Source organism: Mytilus edulis, chromosome 1, assembly GCF_963676685.1.
Source record: "Mytilus edulis chromosome 1, xbMytEdul2.2, whole genome shotgun sequence".
NCBI lineage: Eukaryota > Metazoa > Mollusca > Bivalvia > Mytilida > Mytilidae > Mytilus > Mytilus edulis.
Genome location: NC_092344.1, coordinates 68,097,226 through 68,122,223, shown reverse-complemented (window position 1 = coordinate 68,122,223; position 24,998 = coordinate 68,097,226). Strand labels below are relative to the sequence as shown.

The 24,998-nt window shown below is 32.3% G+C and overlaps 1 protein-coding gene across 2 annotated transcripts in view; it reads right to left on the bottom strand.

The window, feature by feature from the left end:
• Positions 1-305: 305 nt before the first annotated feature.
• The window catches only part of LOC139487842 (uncharacterized), a 35,375-nt gene continuing 10,682 nt past the window's right edge, over positions 306-24,998 (bottom strand). For both annotated transcript variants that reach the window (XM_071273011.1, XM_071273002.1), the window contains exons 4-7: positions 24,632-24,682; positions 3,567-3,726; positions 2,138-2,251; positions 306-1,558 (exon numbers count right to left, since the gene is read on the bottom strand). In XM_071273011.1, the coding sequence (XP_071129112.1) occupies positions 1,529-1,558; positions 2,138-2,251; positions 3,567-3,726; positions 24,632-24,682 (355 nt within the window). In that variant the 3' untranslated portion in view covers positions 306-1,528. The remainder of the gene's footprint in view (positions 1,559-2,137; positions 2,252-3,566; positions 3,727-24,631; positions 24,683-24,998) is intronic.

The following is a 24,998-nucleotide window of genomic DNA, read 5'->3' as shown; positions in this document are numbered from 1 at the left end:
TTTAAAACAAAACAATTTACGAAAAAACAGACATGAGCCAACGACAACCACTGTGACAGAACTACAAGTTTCTGGTTTTGGACCGGGATGTTAGGATGTGGTGGGTCAAACATGTTTGTGCGCGCTCAACCCTTTCCGATCTGGGACAATTGTGTAACAGTACAACATAAGAAAAAGCTATAAAATCAGTGCAAAACGGCTTAACTCATCAGATGGATACAATTAGACATTCATATGACAAAATATGGACAAAAATAACATCACAGAGAGGACGTTGAGGGGTACTTATACATCCCGACAACATATTATCATTTGAATGTATCAATTTGAATGTACTACACGTTTGTATATTAGGTATAAGCAGATGATTGGTACATGTATAATGGCAATAGATGCTATCAAATCATATCCTATCATTAAATGTGTGTACAACATAAAAACTAATGTCCTCGTTGTCAGTATTTTCAAATAGGCACTACTGTATGTACATGTATTATACTATATGAAATCAAATCAAATCAAATGTCTTTATTCCTTATAAAAGGATCCACAGAGAGCATATCAAATAATTATACACTGAATCACAAAGTTAATGCAATACCTACACAAACATCACATGCAATCTAACATACATACTTATTAATAACTAGCTAGTCATATGCATTAAAGGAGAGAGCCAGTACAAAGAGGGATAACTCTATGTGTTCACTTTTACTTGTGTCCGTCTTGCTAAACTTTGACTAAAAACTGCGTAAAAATAAACCGATCGGTTTTTTTTTGTTTGTTGGAGTCTCTTTGTTCTGCATGCTTTCCATTGTTCTGTTACATCTTGTCGGATATGTCAAATCATGCCAGAATAAAACTCAAGACTTTTAAAATATATATATATTATATATAATATATAGATCCAAGAATTATACCCCTACACCATGACGACTGGTTTAAACTTTGTTAATTATTAACATCTATAAATATTGTATATATAGGGGCTCATATAGGGTTGTACAAATTATAATTCATAAAGTATCTCATAATGATCCTATGGCGTTCTTAAAGTAGATGTAATGAAGAGTAAATGTTTTATAAAACCTATATAAACACCTGAGATGTATAATAGCTATCCAATTTGGAATGGATACTGCGTCCTCATGGAACAAATATTACAGAAGGCACTCTAAAACAAAAGGCAGTAGATTTTCTTTTCAAGCTATATGAACAATGATGACAGAGAATTTCACATACGGGCAGAGGATAAAGTTTTCCTAAAATTGTATTTAGTTTTCGTTTATATTTTTTTAGTTTCTATTCCCAATTGTGTTTTTTTAAGCCTTAATTTCGTTAAGGTGTAGATGTATATCAGTGCTTGTTAATGTATGGTTCTTATGAAATTGAAAATCAATAGGTTAGAATTGTAATGTTTCAGATCTACTTAGGTAATTTCTAATCCAGACTCTGTAATCAGGTAAGCTAAATTCGTAATGATTGTCACAAAAATGTTTACAGAATTAATATGTTTTGCTTCTTGGTTTCACACGGGTTTATCCATTCTATACGCCTTCTGAAAATAGATGAGGTAAATACATTAATTTCATCCTTATCTTAAAGCTTTGCATTTGGTAACTAATTATCTTTAATACAATAAGCTTGAAATATTCAAAAGAATGTTAATCTAGAAAAGGCATGTAGATAACATTACTTTATGAATGTTTGTTGGATCATTTTCTGTTTGGTAGTCAGTATGTTTATATCCATATCCGACATACTTGTTTATTTTAGTATCGTGATTAAATATTTTTTTGACTAGTCGATCTTCTACTTTTTTTTAAATACAAATTTTGACAACTTTAATCAAATTACATGAGGGTATAGTGTTCGCCCTTTACCCTCAGGCGTCAAACAGTCATTTTCAGCTACCAAAATGATTAAAATTTTATCGTCATCCATCATATTATCCTTATCGTGATTCGTCAGAGGTCACGTGATTCGTCAAGATCAACCTTTTTTTTTTAATGTCTAAAAGTCACTGTACATTTTATCGTCATGCACAAACATTTATCTTTAAAATCATTTGACCAGAATTTTTACTGTTATTCGTTAAAAAAAACCAACATTACGACCCTCTTATAAATGTACGTACCTTTACCCCTAAAATGCATCTCAAACAGCAAGTTGTATTTTCTGTAACAACATATCCCTGACGAGAGTATAAATTCTTGGCTCGATTTGATGATACAACCCATAGATACATAGTCTGAAATTGATTAAACAAATAAAGTATAAGCATTGAACAATGCGATAGAATCAATGTTTCTCTTAATTTAGGGAGCAACCATTTAACTCTAAAAGGGGGATTACGATTTTGTTGTCTGAGTCTGAGCCGCATTCAAGATAAAAAAAAATGATCAGCAAGATAAGACCTTAAATAAGTCAAAAATAAAATCGCCAGACGACTCCTTATTACAGACGGGACTCAACAACTGAAACTAAGTGTTACGATATTTTTATACTCGAGACAGTTAAATTCTAATATTTAAAGCGCGAGGCTTACCGAGATTTTTAGTATCTGATGAGATTGGAGAAATATGTTATAAATCGTGCATTATGATGGTAAAATCTTTTTCTCTAATGTTTTTTTTTGTTGTGTGTTATGTATATGTAAAGTAAGACATGGTCGCCTTTTTTTAAAGACGTCAAAATAGGAAATTTAGGAGAAACCAAAAAATAAGTTAATTTTCGACCAATCATTTGCCGGGAACAGTTATTTCATCTTTTTTTTTTTAGCAATCAGTTTGGAAATGTGAAAATAGTTAAAACAATAAGAGAAAAATAACTCTAACACGACAATTTTTATCATAATATTTTCATTTTGGCCTATATTTTTTTAAATTATGAATCTCTATGCCTTGTTTACACGTACGTTTAATTCGAATTGAATTCGAATCCAATTCGATAATCACATTCACATACTCTTCCTTTTTAATTTCGAATCGAATTCGAATTTGCTAATTCGCATTATCCAATTCACATTTTAATTCGAATTCGTGGCTTATTCGCATTATCCAATTCGAATTAGAAATACGTTTTCGCTAGTGAATACGAATTAGTTAATTCGCATTAATTCGTATTAAACTATCATGATATGGACAGTTTCTAAATTTAATTCGAATTAAATTATAAACAATTAATTGATAATGCGAATTAAAAGTTAACGTCATTAGGAGAGTAAAGTTTATTTAACGCGCATTGTAATACGTATAAGAAACTAGTTCGGACGTAAAACTTTTCGAATTCGATTTAGTTAACGTGAATCGAATTCGAATAACAAAATGTACGTGTGAACTAATTTGAATAAGTTAATGAAAATCAAATTCGAATTACGTATGAACGCAGCACTAGAGTGCAATTGATTAATCAAAAGTCATTAACAATATTATCAAAATCGTCAGACGTCTCTTAATATGAATGTTTGCCCTTGTATTAAAGATTTTACTATCCATTTCGTGTTTGTCAATCATTTGATAGTCAGATAAAGCAGAATGAATCTATTAAGTCACATCCACACTTACTCTACAATTATGATGTTTTGCATCTGTTTCAACAACGTTCAGAAGTACTTTCCCAATACCCTTTCCTCTAAACTTGTCATCAACACATATACATGTACATTCAATATAGCAATGCCCGACAGGAACATTCTCTGTTGTTGCGAAATCTAAGCAAAACAACCTATAAAATGTTAATACACATATCAAAAAAGACAATATTGGACCCTTTATTGCTTGCTGTTTGGTGTGAGCCAATGCTCCGTGTTGAAGACCGTAATTTGTCTCATTGGCACTCATACATGTATCACATCTTCTTATATCTAAATTATTTAATATTACTCTTTGATAAAATTGTACATCATATGTTTACGACGAAGATATCGTATGTACTATGGCATGGTATTGGTTGCAAAAATTCGATATTTTTATTTAAATGCAATATTTTATATTTAATTGATATATTTCTTCATTTAAATGCAATATTTTTTCATTTGAATGGTATATTTTTTCATTTAGATGCAATATTTTTTATTTAAATGGTAAAATTTTTTCATTTAAATGGTATATTTTTTCATTTAGATGCAATATTTTTTATTCAAGTGGTATAATTTTCCATTCAAATGGTATATTTTTTCATTCAAATGCAATATATTTTATTCAATTGGTATAAAAAATCATTTGCATGCAATCTTTTTTATGTAATTGGTATAATAGTTTTTTATTTATATGCAATAATTGCATCGTTGGGAAATTCTTTGACGCCTTAAGGATGTACTTAGGTGAGGTTAGGTGAAAATTAATAAATCAAGAATTTAAAATTGATACTATAAGCTGGTAGAGCATTCGTTAAGGATAAAAATAAGCAAAAAATATTGATAGGTCATGGACCTCCTTTTCGAGATATTTGAGATTTAAAATATGGCGGGAAAAAGCTGACTCGGACTTTTACCTTATATTTGCATTGGTATTATTTGGGTCTCAAATCAAAGGAAAGAAAATCAAGAATTTTCGAAAATTTTGTAAAATGACCTTTCATGAGCTATTAAGTCTTATATGATAAAATAAATGGGTGTTATGGGGCAAAATATTTTACCTTGTATTGTATGGAAAAACACCAAGGAGTCCGAACATTTGACACGAATTCCAAAAGCTCACCTAAGTACATCCTTAAGGTCAAATTTGCAACAACGTTTGTGATTGGTCGGTATTTATTTGGATTTTCTCCCCTTTCTTTCCAAACTTGAGTGACCAAGAAATAAAAAACGCATCAGCCTCAGAAAATCGCCCATCTAACTAAAATTTGGCGTTCGTGCGAGTTCGTGCACTGGCAATTAATGCCAATCATGGCCAGGCAGAGCAAAAAATGACAAGTAATAATAATTGATTTGACACAACTTGTTCATGGAGAGAAACAGATGCCTGCGTGCATTGCAAAAACATCTCCAATATAAACCCTTTCTGAAGAAACTCCCCTACAGTCTTCACATTGAAATAAAAAAATATAAACATAGCTAGTCCCCCTCCCCCTCTAAGTCCAGATACATGTTATCATGACGTTCTTTTGTGTTACATGTATATTTTTTTTTTTTTTACTTTTCTTGATCCTCTGAGACGTTGCAGGTGGGCAAACATGAAAAAAGAATAAAAAGCCTTTTAGGACGTTATAATCATTTGAAGTAAGCCACCTCTTTTTTGTTTTGCTTCATGAAGAAGAAAAAATCACCTAATTACAACAGCAGAACCAGAGACCCCGTAAACTTGAAAAAACTTGAAACTTGAAAACTTTTTATTTCTCAAGACCCCATCAGGGGTATGTGAATATAAACAATAATAACAAACAATAACATATATACAAAATAATGAGATCATAGAATGACATGGTTACATATTCAATGGTATACATTACATATTCAATGGTATACATAAAGTACATGATTTAAGGAATTTGCAGTGGAAGGCAAATCTAATTTATAAAAGGAATTTGCAGTGGAAGGCAAATCTAATTTATAATAGACAGAACAATTTTACAAAATTTGGCAAGTTTGACAATTAAATTGTAGTCATCAGAACAAAAAAGTTCACAATATTTTATAGCATTTGGCTTTTTATACACATTACAGGGCAAAAGCCTTTTTCTTTCATTTGAAAAAAAAGTACATTTAAATAGATAATGAAATTCATCACCAATTTCACATAAATTGCATAAATCACAAATGCGATCATCACGTTCAACACCCCAAAAACGACCTTGTTCTATTGGCAATTTATGGTTCATACATCTAAAATTACAATATGCCTTTCGAAGATCATATGGTAGATCAACAATATATCTTTCAAAATTATGAATGGTTTTGAAAATTCTATAATTTAAACATTTAGCTGAATCATAAACAGTAGTAACCCATGTTTGTTTGAACTGATCACAGAGACATTGTTTGACTAGATTTGATATGACTACATTTTTTGGTACACTCTGTGACAGCCAGTACTCTGAGAGACCACAATTATTAAGGGTTTTTTCAATACAAACAATCCATTTAGAATGGAAAAAATTCTTGATATGCATGTTATATAATAACTTGTACAAAGTAGCAGCAATTTTATCTTGCTTATTACAAATAATTCTTTTCCAGAATGCAACCATTCTACTTTTGATAAAAATATCAATAGGAAATCTTCCTAGTTCACCATACATGATACAATTTGGTGTACATTTCTTCAGACTTAGTATATATTTATAAAATTGCAGACAAAATGATTCTAGTATACTGTTATTAGTAGAACCCCAAATCTCACAACCATACATTAATATAGGTAAAACCATTACATCAAACATCTCAAGCTGTATATCAATAGGTAAATTTAGTTTTCTACTTTTTTTCATTATACTAAACATAGCCTTTCTAGCTTGACAAACTAATCTTTCTTTATTTTTACAAAATGAACCATTTGAAGCAAAAATTATTCCAAGATATGTAAAATCATCAACAATATCTATATTTTGACCATCATAAGTGAAAGCAAGGTTATTATTCAGTTCAAAAGTACGTTTTCTAAAAATTACTATCTTAGTCTTAGCAACATTTACTTCTAATTTCCAACATTTGCAATACAAATACATGGCATTCAAGGCAGCTTGCAATTCAGATTCAGACTCTGCTAGAATTACAGTGTCATCAGCATAAAGTAATAGATACAATCTAAAGTATACAGCAATTTCATCATTATCAAGAAAAATATGAGCAGCATTGTAAACATTTGACAAACCTTCATAAGAATGTGACAAAAATTCAACTAGATCATTTAAAAACAATGAAAATAGTACAGGAGACAAATTTTCTCCTTGGCGTACGCCAACATTGCTAAAAAAGAAACTTGAGGTGTTACAACCTAATCGTACACAAGATTTGGCATTTTTATACATACTGTGAATAACTTTAAACATTTTACCATCAATACATTGTTGTAGTAACTTGTGCCATAATGCACATCTATCCACCGAGTCAAAGGCTTTTCGGTAGTCAACAAAAGCACAAAATAAAGGTTTGTTACATCGCAAGTAAAGATCAATCAGACAGTTCATATTAAAAATGTGATCAGTAGTACCATAATGCTTTCTAAAGCCTGCTTGCTCTTCGCAGAGAACATTAAAATTATCTAAATAACAATTAAGCCTATTATTCAGCACACATGTGAATAATTTACCAAAACAGCTAAGAACCGTAATGCCCCTGTAGTTATCAGGATTTGCAGGGTCTCCTTTACATTTATATATTGGTACAATAATACCTTCAGACCATGAGTCTGGTATACAACCAGATTCAAAAACAATATTAAACAAAGCAATAAAAACTGGTAACATTTTATCAGCAGAATGCTTCAAAAATTCATTAATAATCAAATCATTTCCACAGGCTTTATTATTTTTTAACCCTTTAATAGCCTGTCTCACCTCATTTTCTGAAATAGCTCTATTCACTTCAGTATTTAAACTAGTAATATTATCAACATCAATATTTTCAAATGTATCATCATTTTCATCTTGAGCAGAGTTCAATTTCTTAAAATGATTATAAAAACAATCAAGAGACACTTTATTGACAATATTCTGTTTAGTCTGAGAGCTACATGCTCTGTTCAGTAAGTTCCAGTATGATTTACAATCATTTTGTCTAAGATTTTTTAACTTCTTAATGAAATTCTTATTATACAATCTATATTGATTACATAAAACCTTTTTGTACTCTTTACTACACACTGTTAAATTTGTCTTGCTTTCAGCAGTTTTAACTCTCCAGTTATAATTTTTTGCTCTATGATACAATTTGCGTTTTTCAGCACATTCTCTATTGAACCATGGTTTCTTAACCTTTCTTTTTTTTAAAGAATTATCAACCTTTCTAATGACCTTTTTTTCCAATAACAAATCACATTTTGAGGCAGCTTGTAAAATTAAAGAATTACATTCATCAACTATTGAATTAACAACAATATTATCTATCAGATCAGTATCTATTTCTTCAAGTTTAACAACAATTGAGTGAATAACAGCTTCATCAATACAATCATTAAATTCATGATATTTGTCATTTTCCCACTTACATTTAGTAACAACAGAGGAATCATCAATATCAACATTTATATTTTCAACAACAGGCATACATGTATCTTTACTTGACATTTCAATATAAATTGCATTATGCACATCACTTAGCATTGGATCATAAGGAAGAATTTCAAAATCTAAAATATTTGTAAACAATTCAGGAGACATAATACAATAGTCAACAACAGTCGATTCTTTACAAGTAAGTGCCCCAATATTTTTATCTTTGAACAATCTGCCATTTGCAATCAATAAATTTAAGTCTTTGCATAACAATAATAATCTATTTCCATAATTATCTACAGATTTATCCAGACTAGAACGTTTTTTACAAATACCTAATGCATCTAAGTCTACAAAGTCAAAATTCTGCTTAATCTCCTTGTCAAGTTGAGCTGATTCACTAACATAGTGATTCATTTCAACAAAGTCATCTTTCTTTCCGGTATGCGCGTTAAAGTCGCCAAGAAGGCAGACTTTACAGTTTTTGTCGACTGCATACTTTAAAAGTTCAGTTTCTATAACATCGAAAATGTCAATAGAGCTATAGTCACTTCTCTCAGGTGGTATATAACATGCACCTAATAAAACAGGTTCATATAAAATATTATTAACAATAAACCACAATGCATTTTCACTAGAACATTCAAGAACTTCAATATTTGAATATAAAAACTCTTTAACAAAGACCACTATGCCACCAGATTTATGCTTTGCACCTTTTCTATTTAAAGGTGGTAATTTAACAAAATTTGAGAACTCAACCTCGTCTAGGTTGTCAAGCTTTGACTCACAAAAACACAATATATCATAATCTGCACATTTTTCTTCCAAATCTGGGAATTTTAATTTCGAAATGATACCACACACATTTAGAGAATATATTTTGATTGATCTTGGATTAGCATCCTGATTTAAAACACTTTCATTGCTGGATTCATCACTTATCAATGTGACATAACTATCTAAACTCGCATCCTCACGCACAAGCGACTTTCCATTTTTAGATAAATTTTCATTTTTGGATGAAACACTTAACAAACACGATTTGTTGAAACTTGAACTATATGACACATTTCGCCTTCCATACGATCCCTATAGGTTAGGTAAACCCAATTCTCCATAGTCGACGTCATCCTCACCAAGATTAAAGAGATCATCAGGGTTCTCCACTGTGAATTTTTTCCCATCTTTCATTATGCACTGAACTTTGCCATCCCTCGTAAAGGCTGCTTTTACGTTTTCTAATTTCTTAACATACTGCAGTAATTTCATTCTTAGCAAAGTCAGATCTTCATTTATGTATACCTTACTCAAACTAGCGTCATCTTTGAGTTTCTTTTTGTTTGTGAAAATTTTAAATTTCAGGTCCCTCGTAACGAATCTAACAAGCATTTGACGCGGCTTCTTTTTCGGGTCACCAGCTCGATGGCATGCAACAATGTCCTCTTTTTTACATCTACTTCAATTTTTTCACATAATTGTTTGAAAATAGTGAAGTCATCAGTTCCTTCTACTTCCTGTAATCCCGATATACGTATATTTTCTTTACGGCTATATTGGTTTAGTTTATCAATTTCATAACTATTTCTTCTGACAACAGAACTAATGTTCTTTATACTACTTTCATGCGTACGTACATATTTTCCAACTATGTTAGATGATATTACATTTACGGCCGGTAATAATAGATTTACAACTTTTATTGCCGTTTGATCAGATTCATTTAAACCACTTACATTTTGTGCAGAGGTTCTCAAATTTTCAATCAATCCCGTAACCGGATCACCATTTCCCTCCTCGATGTCCGAACAAGCATCTGCAAACACTGCGCACAAGTCATTAAAAGTTTTCATTTTGGCCTTCCCGTTTTTTGGCGGTTGAGGCATTTTGACACTTCAAGTCCACAGAACCACTTTTTATGACTGTCCTCTCACTGAAAAAAGTCTCTCATCAGTCTATTAATATCCATATCGTCCGATTTTGACAGTGTAATTAATCTGATAGTATCGATGTCGCCGATTTTGGCAGATTATTTTCAGATAAATTTCATTTTCACTCCATGCTCTCATTCAGTTCCCGCGAATAACGTGACAAGGAGAGACATAAGCTGTTATACTCTGGGACTAGTTATTTAATAAAGGCAATTCAGGATAAATTGGAACCAGTTGCTAACCCATGTTACAACAATAGTCCTATGACATAGGACTTCACTGTATGAGGCGTGAACTTCATATTCAATACTATCTATAATATGTGCTCTCATGTATTATGCTGCAAATCATTTTACATTTAGGATTCGTTGCTGAGCTTTTTTAACTGTTCTCATCACCGAATCCCTTAAATAGACTTTTTCAAACCCCACAGTAGTTCAATAATTACTATACGTCATTGCTTAAATAAGTATGCAGAGCATATTTCAAAACATATTTTATCTTCAGGACTTTTGAATGATTTACTTTTAAATACTGCATTGGGAAAGGAAGGAGGGTATACAAGTTTATTTTTTGATACAGTATATGATATGATTATAGGTATCCGACAAATTATATGATTTTACGTTTAGCTATTATCTAGAACCGTACAAAATGCATATATTAAGACACACATAACAGGGGCGGATAAAAAAACATCGGTGTCTTATGGGGGAGGGGTAAGTTCAAATTTAAATATTTGTATAGAGCTGTATATATGCGAGTATTGGCAGCAATGGTTATGGTGTGTGTGTGTGTGTAGGGAGGATCAAAGATAGTTTCTATCATTCTATAGTTCTTTTAGTTTTTACCATTTCACTCTATTCTTTATCCTTTGATCTCTATTATATTTGTCCTAAACATCCGTGACATATTTGCCACTGGACATAAGGCAACCAAAAATCAATCAACTTATTCTGTATATTTCATCATTTCTTAACTATGTCATCTATATAGGGTTGGTCCCGCCCCTTATCTATTTTTTTGTTTATATATTTGATTATGCCATTTTTTGGGGGAAAAGGTACAATGTAGGGGCAAGGCGTTTTTAAAAACATATTAATGGGTCGCGTTTTTTGTTTTGTTCTTCGGAAGTGAGGCAGAAGAAGTCTATTTCTGTTTTTTTTTTTTTTTGCATTTGGAAGATCTTAAGACGGCAGAGGCACAAAACAAACATGGCGTCGTTTATTCTAAATGAAATTATTAATTTATGAATGCAGATATATAATAATGTGAGCTGTTTATAAACGTTTTTTATGGTATGACAGTAGGACGATAAGCTTGATAAATATAAGAATTACACGGACAATAACTGATGTAAAGGGACAATTATTTGATAGTCTAGGGAAGGGTTTTTGATTGATTAGTATTAAACGCTACTGTCAACACTATTGGGCTATTTCGTAGTGGTCAGTTTAAATTTATAAATGAAGGATGGGGAAGGGAGAGCATTATTACTCATTTCAATCTGTCTCTAATCATGCATATTTTTCAGCTCTTACCAGGCAACCATATTCATAGATGAAATCCTTCTGTCACCCACCCGAATAAATAAATAAATATAAAATGGCTCTTATTTAACACAAGTTTAAATTCATTGATTGTATGTTGCTAATTTGAACACCCAGTGACAAATATTTCATGCTTGTTCATGAAAACACGAGCTTAGAAGTCCGGTATATAATATAAAAACGAAGAGATGGAATGTGATTGCAAATAAGGCAACTATCCACCGGAGTTCAAATATGAAGTGGATGTAAGCAATTATAGACAATCGTAAGGCCTTCAACAATGACAAAAACCTGATACTGTAAAGTCGTCTAAAAAAGGCCCGACATGAAAATGTAAACAATTCAAACGAAAAAACTAACAGCCTAATTATACATTTCAAAAAAATTTACAAAATATCAAACATGAGACAAGACATGAAACAACGACAACCACTTAACAACAGGCTCCTTACCTTGGACAGGCAAATAAAGAATATGGCAGGGTTGATATAGAAACGAAGATGTGGTATGATTGCAAATGAGACAATTATCCACAAGAGACCAAATGACACAGAAATCTACAGCTATAAGTCACCGTACGGCCTTCGACAATAAGCTAAGCATACATCGCATATAGTCAGCTTTAAAAGGCACCGAAATCACAAATGTAAAACAATTCAATCGAGAAAACTAGCGACCGAATTAATGTACAAAAAAATGAACGAGCACAAATATAAAATTGAGAAAGGAAATGGTGAATATGTCAAAGCGACAACCACCCGACCATAGAGCAAACAACAGCCGAAGGCAACCAATGGGTCTTCAATGTAGCGAGAATTCCTGCACCCGTAGGTGTCCTTCAGCTGGCCCCTAAAATATGCATAATAGTACAGTGATAATGGACGTCATACTAAACTCCGAATTATACACAAGAAACTAAAATTTAAAATCATACAAGACTAACAAAGGCCAGAGGCTCCTGACTTGGGACAGGCGCAAAATTGCGGCGGGGTTAAACATGTTTATGAGATCTCAACCCTCCCCCTATACCTCTAGCCAATGTAGAAAAGTAAAAGAATAACAATACGTACATTAAAATTCAGTTCAAGAGAAGTCCGAGTCTGATGTCAAAAGATGTAACAAAAGAAAATAAATAAAATGACAATAATACATAAATAACAACAGACTACTAGCAGTTAACTGACATGCCAGCTCCAGACCTCAATTAAACTGATTGAAAGATTATGTCTTCATCATATGAATATCAGGTACAATCCCTCCCGTTAGGGGTTTAGTATCATACTATCATAAAATATATGAGAAGAACATAACCCGTGTCATGCCAATAACTGTTTTTTTAGAAATAAATGTGTTTAGTTCCGATGCAAAGACCCTATCAGTGAATCAATGTTAAAGCCAAAATATGCAATCTTTAATGACCTGACAACAGTATCGTAACTATATCCCCTTTTAATAAGTCTATTTAAAGGTTTTGTTAGTTTCTGAGGAGAATACTGACATTTTTGTGCTTTATAAAGAATATTTCCATAAAATTTTGGATGTGAAATACCTGAACGTATAAGATGTCTGCATGTTGAGTTATATTTACGAATATCGAAAACCCTGGTGTAATAATTTTTCAGTAATACATAAATTTCTCTCGCTAAAATCTAATACATTGTTACATACACGAGCGAATCGTACAAGTTGAGATATATAAACACCATAAGATGGTGACAAGGGAACGTCACCATCTAAAAATGGATAATTAACAATAGGAAATGAAAAATCATCTCTTTTATCATAAATTTTTGTATTAAGCTTCCCGTTTATGATATAGATATCAAGATCGAGGAAAGGGCAGTGGTCATTGTTATCATTAGCTTTATTTAAAGTAAGTTCTACAGGATAAATTTCTTTAGTGTATATACTGAAGTCGTCATTATTTAGAGCCAATATATCATCCAAATATCTAAAAGTATTGTTAAATTTTTGTATCAAATGTTGTTTTGATGGGTCTTTGCTAATTTTAGTCATAAATTGTAACTCATAACAATACAAAAACAGGTCCGCAATAAGTGGTGCACAGTTAGTCCCCATTGGAATTCCAATAACTTGACGATATACGGAATCTCCAAAGCGAACAAAAATGTTATCAAGTAAAAATTCAAGTGCATAAATAGTATCAAAGCATGTCCAATTGACATAGTTCTTTTGTTTATTGCTACTAAAAAATGATCTAAAAGAGTTTGAACATATGTACTCGCATTCCGACTTTTTAAATGCCCAGTTAATTAGGGATGTGAATTTTTTCTTAATAAGAATATGAGGCAAAGTGGTATATAGGGTAGAAAAATCAAAACTTTGAACAGATTCAAAATCACCAATATATGCATGCAATTTATCAAGTACTTCCAACGAGTTTTTGACACTCCAAAAGTAATTAATTCCACTATTTTCAAAGGCCTTATTTGAACAATTTATTATCAGGTTTTTTATTGTACCAAGTGTACTAGTAAGTAAAACAGACAATTTAGTAGTTGAACAATGGCTGTATATTTGCACAGCAACAAACGGCAACCACTGAAGTACGGGCTCCTGACTTGGGATAGGCACATACAAACAGAATGTGGCGGGATTAAACATGCATGTTAGCGGGATCCCAAATCCTCCCCCTGATCTGGGCTGCTTAGTTCCATCTATCGTTTTTGAGATACGGAGGGACATATGAAACCCCCCTCCCCTCTTTTTTTTCTTCAAAAAAACTAAATATCACTAAAATAAAATTTTGAATCACAACCAAAAAGTATACAGATCTTTACATTAATATAACAAAGAAGTGTGTAAAGTTTTAAGCAATAATCATAAATTGTTTTTGAGATACGGAGCGACATGTAAAAAAAACCTCCCCCTTTTTTACAAAATACTAAATAACTGAAAAATAAAATTATCCATCCATAGTTTGTCTTTACTTGTTAAGTAAACAAATTAATAAATCAAATGTCCTGAAATATTTATGTGAGTTATTATCTTCCATCCATAGTTTGTCTTTACTTGTTTAGTAAACAAATTAATATCCATTTAATTTAGACCATTATTTACATTTTCACACAGGTAAACTAATTTGGCTATAAATAGATCAAAGCATGTCTGTGTAGACTGAATCTCTAATCTAAAATCGTAATTGTTATAATTTTATTTCTTTAAATAATCAAATTTAAATTTATGAAAATAATCATGAGTGATAAAATAGTATTGCATAAAGCTTACGTTTTCGGAAGACTATTTATGCTTAGGTTATGGTTCTAGAGGCTTCTTCACATATTTGTAAACAAACCAATATGGCCGCCACGCATGATTACCTTTGCTCATGTGAAACAAATATTTCTGACAAAAGTCAGATTTCTCTTGTCAAAAGGGATTTTTATCTATTTGCAATTATTCAGAAGGAGGTACATTCAGTTTAGATTATATTTTGTATGAGCATTTACAGTTTAATTAAAATTCTACCAACAGCAACGTACTGCTCTTGTCAACTGAGTCTTGAATAATTTTATAAAAAGATTCAAACCATTTGAAGTAGAAGGGCATCTAATTCACATGACAAAGGAAAACAATGAATAAAGACATCAATTTAATAAGAAATAGATCCTTTCTATTTATTAAAAACAAAATCTTCTTGTCTGCAAATTCGTAACTTCAAGGGCGAACATGTAAACAGGGCGGGTTTTCCCCGATACCAAATCCACGCATGCCTACTTCAAATATCTACAGTAAAAACATCCGGTAAACAAATAACGCCGTCATGTAGATGAGATAAAATCTAACTAATTTACATAAATAAAAGGGTACATATTTACGGTAGTGATTGTTTTTCAATTCTTATTTACAAATTAAATGATTCAGATGCTTAATAACGTGTAAAAATCGGTGTCAGCAATCAGAAGTTGTTATGAAATTGTAATACACAGAAACGAATGCGGCATACGGAGAATTCAATGATTTTTAAAATCGGCACAATTGGCCTTCAGTAGACTTGAAGTCTTCTTCCACCAAAAACTCGGAACAATCACAAACAAAAAACTAATTTTAAGACAATAAACACAAAGCACCGACATAAGAGTATTTGCAATTACTGGAAATTTGCTCAAAGCTAATACATGTTATAACTAGAACTGAAATAAATCTTGTTCTTCCTGATTGAGTTATCAAACAGTACACAACGCGCGGCAAAGGATTTAAAAAAAACAGTCTGAGAAACATCTTGTTAACGTTGTATATAGATATAAGAAGATGTGGTATGAGTGCCGTTGAGACAAGAACTCTTCAACCAAGTCAAAATTAGTAAATGTAAACCATTACAGGTCAAAGTACGGTCTTCATCACGGAGCTTTGGCTCAAACCGAACAGAAAGCCATAAAGGGCCCCAAAAAATGACAAGTGTAAAACCATTTAAAGTATAAACTATTTAAAAAAAAAAGTATATAATGTACTTGCATATATATCTATATACAATGGAAGTTTTTGAAAAGTGGCCCGAACGTTGTGACCATTCGGAATTTTTTTAGAAATACTAGTCAGGACCACAAGATTTTAATAAAACAGCCAGTGCAGGACTCGCACGAACGCTAGATTTAGTTAGAGGGGCGATATTCTGAAGCGTTTTTTTTTTTAATTATTGGTCACTCAAGTTTAGAAAGGGGAGAAAATCCAAATAAATACCGACCAATCACAAACGTTGTTGCAAATTTGACCTTAAGGCGTCAAAAAATTTCCCATGATGCAATTATTGCATATAAATATAAAACTATTATACCAATTGAATAAAAAATATTGCATGCAAATGATTTTTTATACCAATTGAATGAAAATATTGCATTTGAATGAAAATTATACCATTTGAATGAAAAATTATACCATTTGAATGAAAATTTATACCATTTGAATGGAAAATTATACCATTTGAATAAAAAATATTGCAATAAAATGAAAAACTATACCATTTAAACGAAAAATTATACCATTTAAATAAAAAATATTGCATTTAAATAAAAAAATTACATTCAAATGAAAAAAATATTGCATTTAAATAAACTTAAGAAATATACCAATTAAATATAAAATATTGCATTTAAATGAAAAATATCGAATTTTTGCAACCAATACCATGCCATAATGTACATGTATGCGACTTAATACGTTGTACGCATTTCCTTTTAGAACGTACATTTACGATTTATATATGATAGATAGAAATTAAAGATGGCGGGCTAGACAGAAGTGGGTAATGGGCGCTCTCACATGAATGTCTTATATTGTGTACTTAATGCAAATTCATAAGGAATGGAGTACTTGAAGTTGAATTATATTGATGGATATATAATATTTCACCTGTAAATAGCAAGTATATACAAAAACGTGATAAATACTGATGAACTGACACTCTCTATTTTGTCACAAAATGGCGGATACACCAAATCATGATGTAAACAATAGACTTGCCACATGTCATACACCTGTTGGGAATAGTATTCAACAGGCCCGACAAGTATTATATGGCCATACATCACAATATAATGTCCCATGTAACACACCAGCAGTCGTGGCTTCAAATGTTCAACAAAAACTGTCTTTCTCTGACCAACCCTCCCCCCTCGACCCGAGACAGATGACCAACCTAGAGGCAGTATTAAATGATATATATTCAAAATTACAAAACATAGACACTCTCCCTAATTTATTACAATCATTACCATCGATTGACGCAAGACTTGGTGGAATAGAAAATAGATTTTCTAGAATGGAGAATGAAATAGTGCAGATGAGAAATGATGTAAACAGACTTGAAAATAGGGTTAAGGGAACGGAATGTAATAACTCAGAATTAAATGAAAGATTAAACTATATCGAAATGGAACGAGATCATATTAAACAAGAAAATTATGATTTAAAATAAGAGAAAGGGTTGTGGAGATGCAAGCAAGATCTATGAGGGAGAATCTTTTATTCGGGGGTATAGCGGAGGATACATGTGAAAAAGAGGACCGTGACAATATCCAAACTGAGAAAGTTCTCCAAAATTTCATAAAGGAAAAACTTAATATCCCTGACAATATCAAATTTCATGTGGTACATCGGCTACGTCCACGACAAGATGGTAAACCACGCACCATTGTTGCAAAGTTTAAGCGTAGGAAGGATCGTGATAGGGTATTGAAGGCTGCACGCGACAATTTGAAAGACACTCAGTACAGCATTTATGAGCAATTTCCGAATGAAATTATGGAGCGTAGAAATATATTGTGGCCCATATTTAAGAGAGAACAACGAGCAGGTAGACGAGTCCGATTCAAGGAGGACAAGCTTTATGTCGACGGTCGTAGGATTTTTCCACAAGATGTAACTAATCAAAACAACCGTCAAAATTATTCAGCCCCTAACAAACAGATGGACAGAAATGATCAGCAAGATCCCCCTTTTCTGCTAAAACACTTTGGACCTCCTACTGGTGTAAATCAGCAACCAATTGTAAAGAATGGATAGGACAGGCACACAAGAGGACAGTCATCTCAGATTAAATTATCTTGTCTAAATGTATGTGGACTTAAAAAAAAGCTTAATTACCATGAATTTCAGGAACTCATTAAATCTTATGATATTTGTGTATTTTGTGAATCAAAAACTGATGATTTAGATATCTTAAATGTTCCGAAAGGGTATGAATATTTTTCCAAAAACCGCAAAAAATTTGACAGAAAATCTGGGGGGATTGTTGTTGTGTTTAAAAATTTATTAAATCACACTTAAGTTTCCTGTCTAGTGATTCGGAGTATGTTCTTTGGCTGAAATTTAACCTAAGACATGAACCAAATTTTTTACTTGGTTGTGTCTATATACCTCCTGAAAACTCGAGGTATTCCTCTGTAGAGGCATTTGATGAAGTAGAAAATGAGCTCATTTTTTTTCAAGAGGAAAATATTCATACTATCCTTATTGGTGACTTTAATGCCAGATGCGGCACAGGTAGAGACTTTATATTTCCTAATGATGATTTAGCACAAATTTTGAATTTTGATGGTGCAGATGTAATAGATAATTATTTTCATAGCTTCCAAAAACTGATATTGTGTGATATCCCATTAGACAGAGCTAATGAGGATAAAGGTAGATGTAATACTTTTGGATCAAAGCTATTAAGTTTTTGCAAAAATAATAACATGTTTATTTGCAATGGACGAGTGGGTTCAGATAAGGGGGTTGGTCGTGTTACGAGTAGTCAGACGAGTCTTATTGATTATTGTATTGTATCGCCAGTTCTATTTCCACTTTTGTCGGAATTCGAGGTCATTGACTTTGACCCATTATACTCAGATGTTCATTGCAGGTTACATGTTATATTCTCAACAGGTGTTACTACTGATTTGCATAACAATGATTCTACTCCGAACACGGTAAATATACCTGTTCGGTGGAACAATGAGATGAAAGATCAGTTTGTTAACATGGTTGAGGACAAACTCTCGACTGAAGATTTGTTCAATAAACTTGTCACATTAAATCTTGAAAGTGACACGTTTCAATCAGATATTGACAATTTTGTAGATTTTTGTAACAGCATATTTATTGATTCAGCGCATAATTGTTTTGGTGATAAGGTAGTTCGATATAACCAGCCGAATAGGCAAAACAAGGTGTTTCAACCCTGGTTTGATAAAAATTGTCATCAAAAGAGATCTGAATTTCACAAGTCAAAGAGAAAACATTATCTCTCTAAAACAGACGAATCCCGAGCTGATTTGAAGTATCGCGCTAAGGCTTATAAGATTGCAATGGGCAAGGCTTTTAATGACTTTCAGTTTAAGGCAGAGAAAGACTTGCGCAGTGCATCTGAAGGCGAACCACGATAACTCACCCCCCTTTTTGATACAAGACTTGATATTGCCATACATATTATAAATAACTTTAAATATCTTTCCCGTGATATTACAATTTATAAGTTTTTTTCCACCCTCCAAACAGTATCAAATGCTTTCTTGAAATCTACAAAAGTACAGAAAAGTTTCTTATTGTTATAAAAGTATAATTCTATCAAAACATGTAGTATAAATATATTGTCATTCGTACTATATCCTTTTCTAAATCCGGCTTGTGCCTTTGGTATAGTTTCTATCAGTTCAGCATACTTTGTCAACCTACTATTAAGTACTGCTGTAAAAAGTTTACCAAGTGAGGACACTAATGTTATACCTCTATACGAATCTGGGTTGTTCAGATCGCCCTTGTTTTTATATATACATGTAGCAATAATTATTCCAACCGTCCAGATTTGAGGAACTACACCAGTATTCAAAATCATATTAAAAATCTCTCTATACATAGAAGGTGCTCTCTGTCCGAAGATCAACGCCAAACTTCATTAAAACTTCATGGTGTACGGCGAAACAGGTAGATATCCACTAGACATACATGTAAAATTACGTATACTTAATTTTTGGGTAAAATTACTTTCGAATGATTCTAAACTGTCTAGTATTATGTACAAGTTATTGTATGAAATGAATTGTTCAGGAAATATGCAATCGAAATGGTTATTAAATGTGAAATCTATACTTAATGATGTTGGCTTATCGTTTGTATGGGATAACCAAGAAGTTCTCAGTAAAAATAGTATAAAATATTATATTCAAGTGCACCGTTTCCAATATGTCTAATTTTTAATATCCCCAAATTTCGCTCCCGTATAAAATATATATATGTATCATATGTTTAGTAGTAAATACAGTAGTTTTGCATATGTGATAAATAGCCTGCTGTTTAATCCATATCGCGCAACTTTAATGCGCACCCTTTATCACATACCCTTTATCACACCCCTACTTTTTTTTTTTTTTTTTTTACATAGTCAGTTTTGGTTTATTTTTTGCTTAAGAAAAATTTTCCTCAAAATAGGTAAATTTTTTGAATGACGTCATTGTTTGGTCACGAACGTCGAGTTTTCATATTGTATGTGACGTCACGAACGTCAAGTTTTCATATTTTTTGGCACACTAAATGCAACTATGAAAAATACAAAACTCACAAATTAATACAATAATAAACAAAATATTTTTAAAACAACAGCACGAAAATTGTAAGGTAACCCATGTGCTTCGGATAAGTAATTAAGCAGTTCTTTTAAGACCTTTGAAACAAGACAAAAGTAGAACTGAAGGTAACCCAGTGCTATGGATCAGAAAACAGTTCATATAATATAATACTCTTCTGTTGAAATATATGATAAAGTGTATAATACATGGCAAAATCCGTATCACATGCCGTATCACCCTCGACCAATATCATCCCTCGGGCCTAAAGGCCCTTGGGCTGATATTGATGTCTCGGGATGATACGACATATGATACGGATTTTGCCATGTATTATTCTCTATATATATGTCATGATATGTGTATTTGTTTGGATCGTTTAAATCACGTGTTTGATGACTTATATTAAATTGACCTGTATATATGTTTATTTCAGTTTTGTTCTGTTATTATACCACTTCTGTCAAGCTGTATATTATGTATATCTGCCTCTTGTAACAGTGTAAACTGTCAGAGTGTCCAATAAAATCTTGAAATCTTGAATCTATAAATCCTAATAACATCAATACAATGACAATACAGAAAACAATGTGGGTCGGCAATCAAACCCTTTTTTTTTTGTATTCGCTGTAGGTATATATGTATGATTGTCAGTGGCGGATCCAGGGGGGGGGGGTCCGGGGGTGCGCACCCCCCCCTTTATTTTTGCCGATCAATGCATTTGTATCGGGACATATGTTTTGCACCCCCCCCCCTTTGCCCTGGGTTACCTGGGTTAGCACCCCCCCTTTCGAAAATTCCTGCATCCGCCCCTGATTGTGGTACATTGGTATAATTTGGTGCCTTTACTACAACTCGAGAATGTATGTTTTTGTTTCAGAAAACTGCCTAGGTATATACTAAGTTTTTAAAATTAATTGGTAACTGAAAAGCTATACAAAACACTTAAAAAAAGAACATCAGAGGCTCACAGAGGGAAATAATATGACGTGTATAAGTCAAGCGATCAACACAGCGAATAATTAACGTATGCGGAAAATATTTATACTGCATGGTGAACGTTTAACAAATATCTGGTACTGGGAAAATCATTAAGGCAGGAGTAATCCATAATATATGAATGTGTAATTTAGGTTTCAGTGAATATACGACCTATGCCGGGAATGTCACATTATATGCCCTGTATGAGACATGATTAACAATATTTTTTTATGAGCATACTTAGATTTTCTTGATGGACTTGACCAAACGATAAATTAATAAAAGAATATCATATTGTTTACAACTTCTGTGATGTAAAGTTTTATATTTTCCGGGATCAGCATGTTATAGTTATTGACCAAGCAAGTTGGTTTATATCATTTAATCTGCAAGGCTCGGGTGACACTTATTAACCCAAATGACGTAGGAGTTCGGTTTAAATGGTTGTCCCGAGCCTATCCTGGTTTCCGGTACTACGGTCCAGGTATTAGCTAATAGCTATACGCTCTCACGTATATTGGTATACGTGTAACATACTGAATATGCGATCGGGAACAAGTCTATTCCGAGTCGTGCAGATTAAATTTTGTATACAGATTTGATTGGCCAATTACTGTTCTAACACATGACGACGGCACACGGTATTCCGCAATCCACAGCTCCTATTACAGTTTCTTGTAGGGTAAAGAAAGGACAAAACACGCTTATATGTAGTTAAAGGTTGGTAAGTACTATTTTATTTTTTTTATTTAGGTTTCTTCCTTTACTGTTAAATTATTTGGAGAATCATAATTTAATGGTAGATTTTTTTCAAATAAATTTATTTAGAAATGGACATGTGTGTAGAACCCTATATATTGTTCAAAACTACACTATATGTTGCCCTCTAGAATGCTAGATGGCTTTACTTCGTTTTTGTCGTTAACTTTGATTGCTGTCTTATTGACACATAACCTTCATCTTCTACAGTAAAGTTCCGTTTGTTGCACTCGGTGTAAGAAAAATCAAACCTTTGGGTTATTGAGTATAGATTAATGGAATTTAAGTATTAAAATAAACTTAAATTCAGTTATCGCTGAGGCCACTGACGGATTGTGTTTCATGTTTTAGATTTACCTAATATGAGTGACGTTTTTATCTGTGACGTAATTTAGTACTTTTTAGAATTTCATCGCAGCAAGCAAACTGTTTAAATTTCGTAAGCGGTAACATTGAAAACCCTCTCTTCCACTCCTTTTTTTTGTACGAGATACTGCTCTTTGTATTTATTTTTCAGGTTTGTGTCGGTGACTGGTGATACAGAGTTGACTGATGGTGTTAACTTGTTTGCTGTTGAGAAAAGTGACTTTTATTTGAACTTTGAGCATCATAAAAAGATTCCCAGTAAATGGCAGAATTCGCTGTATAGAATCTTAACGTTAACTATGAAATTTTAGGTTTTTGGATAATACAGACTACACTTGTGTATCCCACGGTGTTTTCTAAAGTTAAAGCACCTGTCCAGTGTATCCCACGGTGCATCTTCACATGCAATTTCATATATATCTATCTATCTATTTATCTGGTTGCCATATTAATCCGGGCAATTAACCGAACCATATATCTATCTACATATACATATACATCTATGGTCTATCTATCTATGTATAACATATATCATATGAATCTATCATAATTTTATTATGAATAAATGCTGTGGCCAGATATCGCCAAACCATATAATTATGTATTTTGTTTTAATGGCACCATCTAAGATGATTGCCTTTCTTTCCCTCAATAATATGCTTTGAGAATGATGAACCGAGGAGGAATGTACCGATCGCGAAATTCAAAATGATTATAAGTTAACTTCCCTTTTCAATCTTTAAAAATCCCAAACCCCCTTTTTTCTACCCTCCATTTTGTATTCTACTTTTAGATTATTATTTTTTTAAGACACGTCACATCTAAACAAAGTCAGATTCATCTGCAGTTTAACTTAGAATACTGATTAGACAGGTTACCCTGTATTTCTGAATTTCTGTTTTCCGGTTTGACTGTGAAACACTGATTTAAGATTTACATTGTACACAACATATTAAAAAAATATTCTATGTCTCGCCCATTAATTGGAGAACATATCATTGTTTTTAGTCTCGCTTCACTCGATGATATTTTTAAAATTTTATGGAATTACACCCCTTTCAACATTTACCGCCCCTAAAGGTAAGAGTACCTTTAAACTGTGCAATGTATCTGAGGTAGTTAATGCACACCTAATTTGCTGTGCATTATCCAGATTAAAGCACCTTAAGATCAAAGAGATTTTGCCCATGTCGTGTTAAGCGGCTGCGCAGTTACGTCACACTCTCTTGTTTGAATATCAGGATATATTTCTTTTCTCTATTGTTTATTTGATTTTAATTATAACTAATTGATAAGCATAAGTATTCCGTTTGCTAGTGGGTAAACTAAATATATGTAGGACCAGACACGCAATGAATATACCGCAACTTGTACAAAAAAAGAAGAATAATGTAGTCTTCTCCAAAATATATTTGTATTGTAATGCAAATACAGAGCCACACGTTAACATCTAAAGCATTTCTCAAGTTGGGCAATAATTTCAACGAGCATAATTATTACGAAATATAGTACGTGTATATTAGGCCGGAAAATATAAGTGGTGTTTCATGTTTCCCCGTCTACCATACATGCATTGCATTTCCTAACTCCTTACTAAGAGTTAAGTTGAGAAGTTGTTTTACTCTTTTAAAATCATATTATTATATTTCAGTATTCCAACTTATTTAACTGGAAGTTAGTGTACAACATTTACTATTCATTGCTTTAAGTTGGTGTCAAATTTTCCCAAAAAAAATTAATATGTATATACATACATATGTTTGTCCATTATACTCTATTCTGTAAACCCAATTCTGACCGTCATACTTGTGCTTGGTCTTGTACTTACCCACACATATCACAGCAATCAAAATCTGGAACGAGATCACTTGACCTTTCACTGTAAAATATAATTACGATATAAATACCAAGTCGTTTACGTGACTCGGTCGGGGTTATAAGCAACGACTGACATTACTTGAGGCGAACACGCTACCATGTAATCACCGAAACGGTTCGTGTGGATAAGAACAAATGCAAAAAATAAAATTAGTTTAAATAATAAGTAAATAATCTAAACATAAATAGAATTAACACCATTAACTGTTAAATTTTGTGCAAATAAAAAAATCCATCTTGGGGTTTTTCCCACACTTTAACCAATCAAATTCTATGCCCTTCCTCCCATCTACCATTTTCAAACATGCAGTAAAATA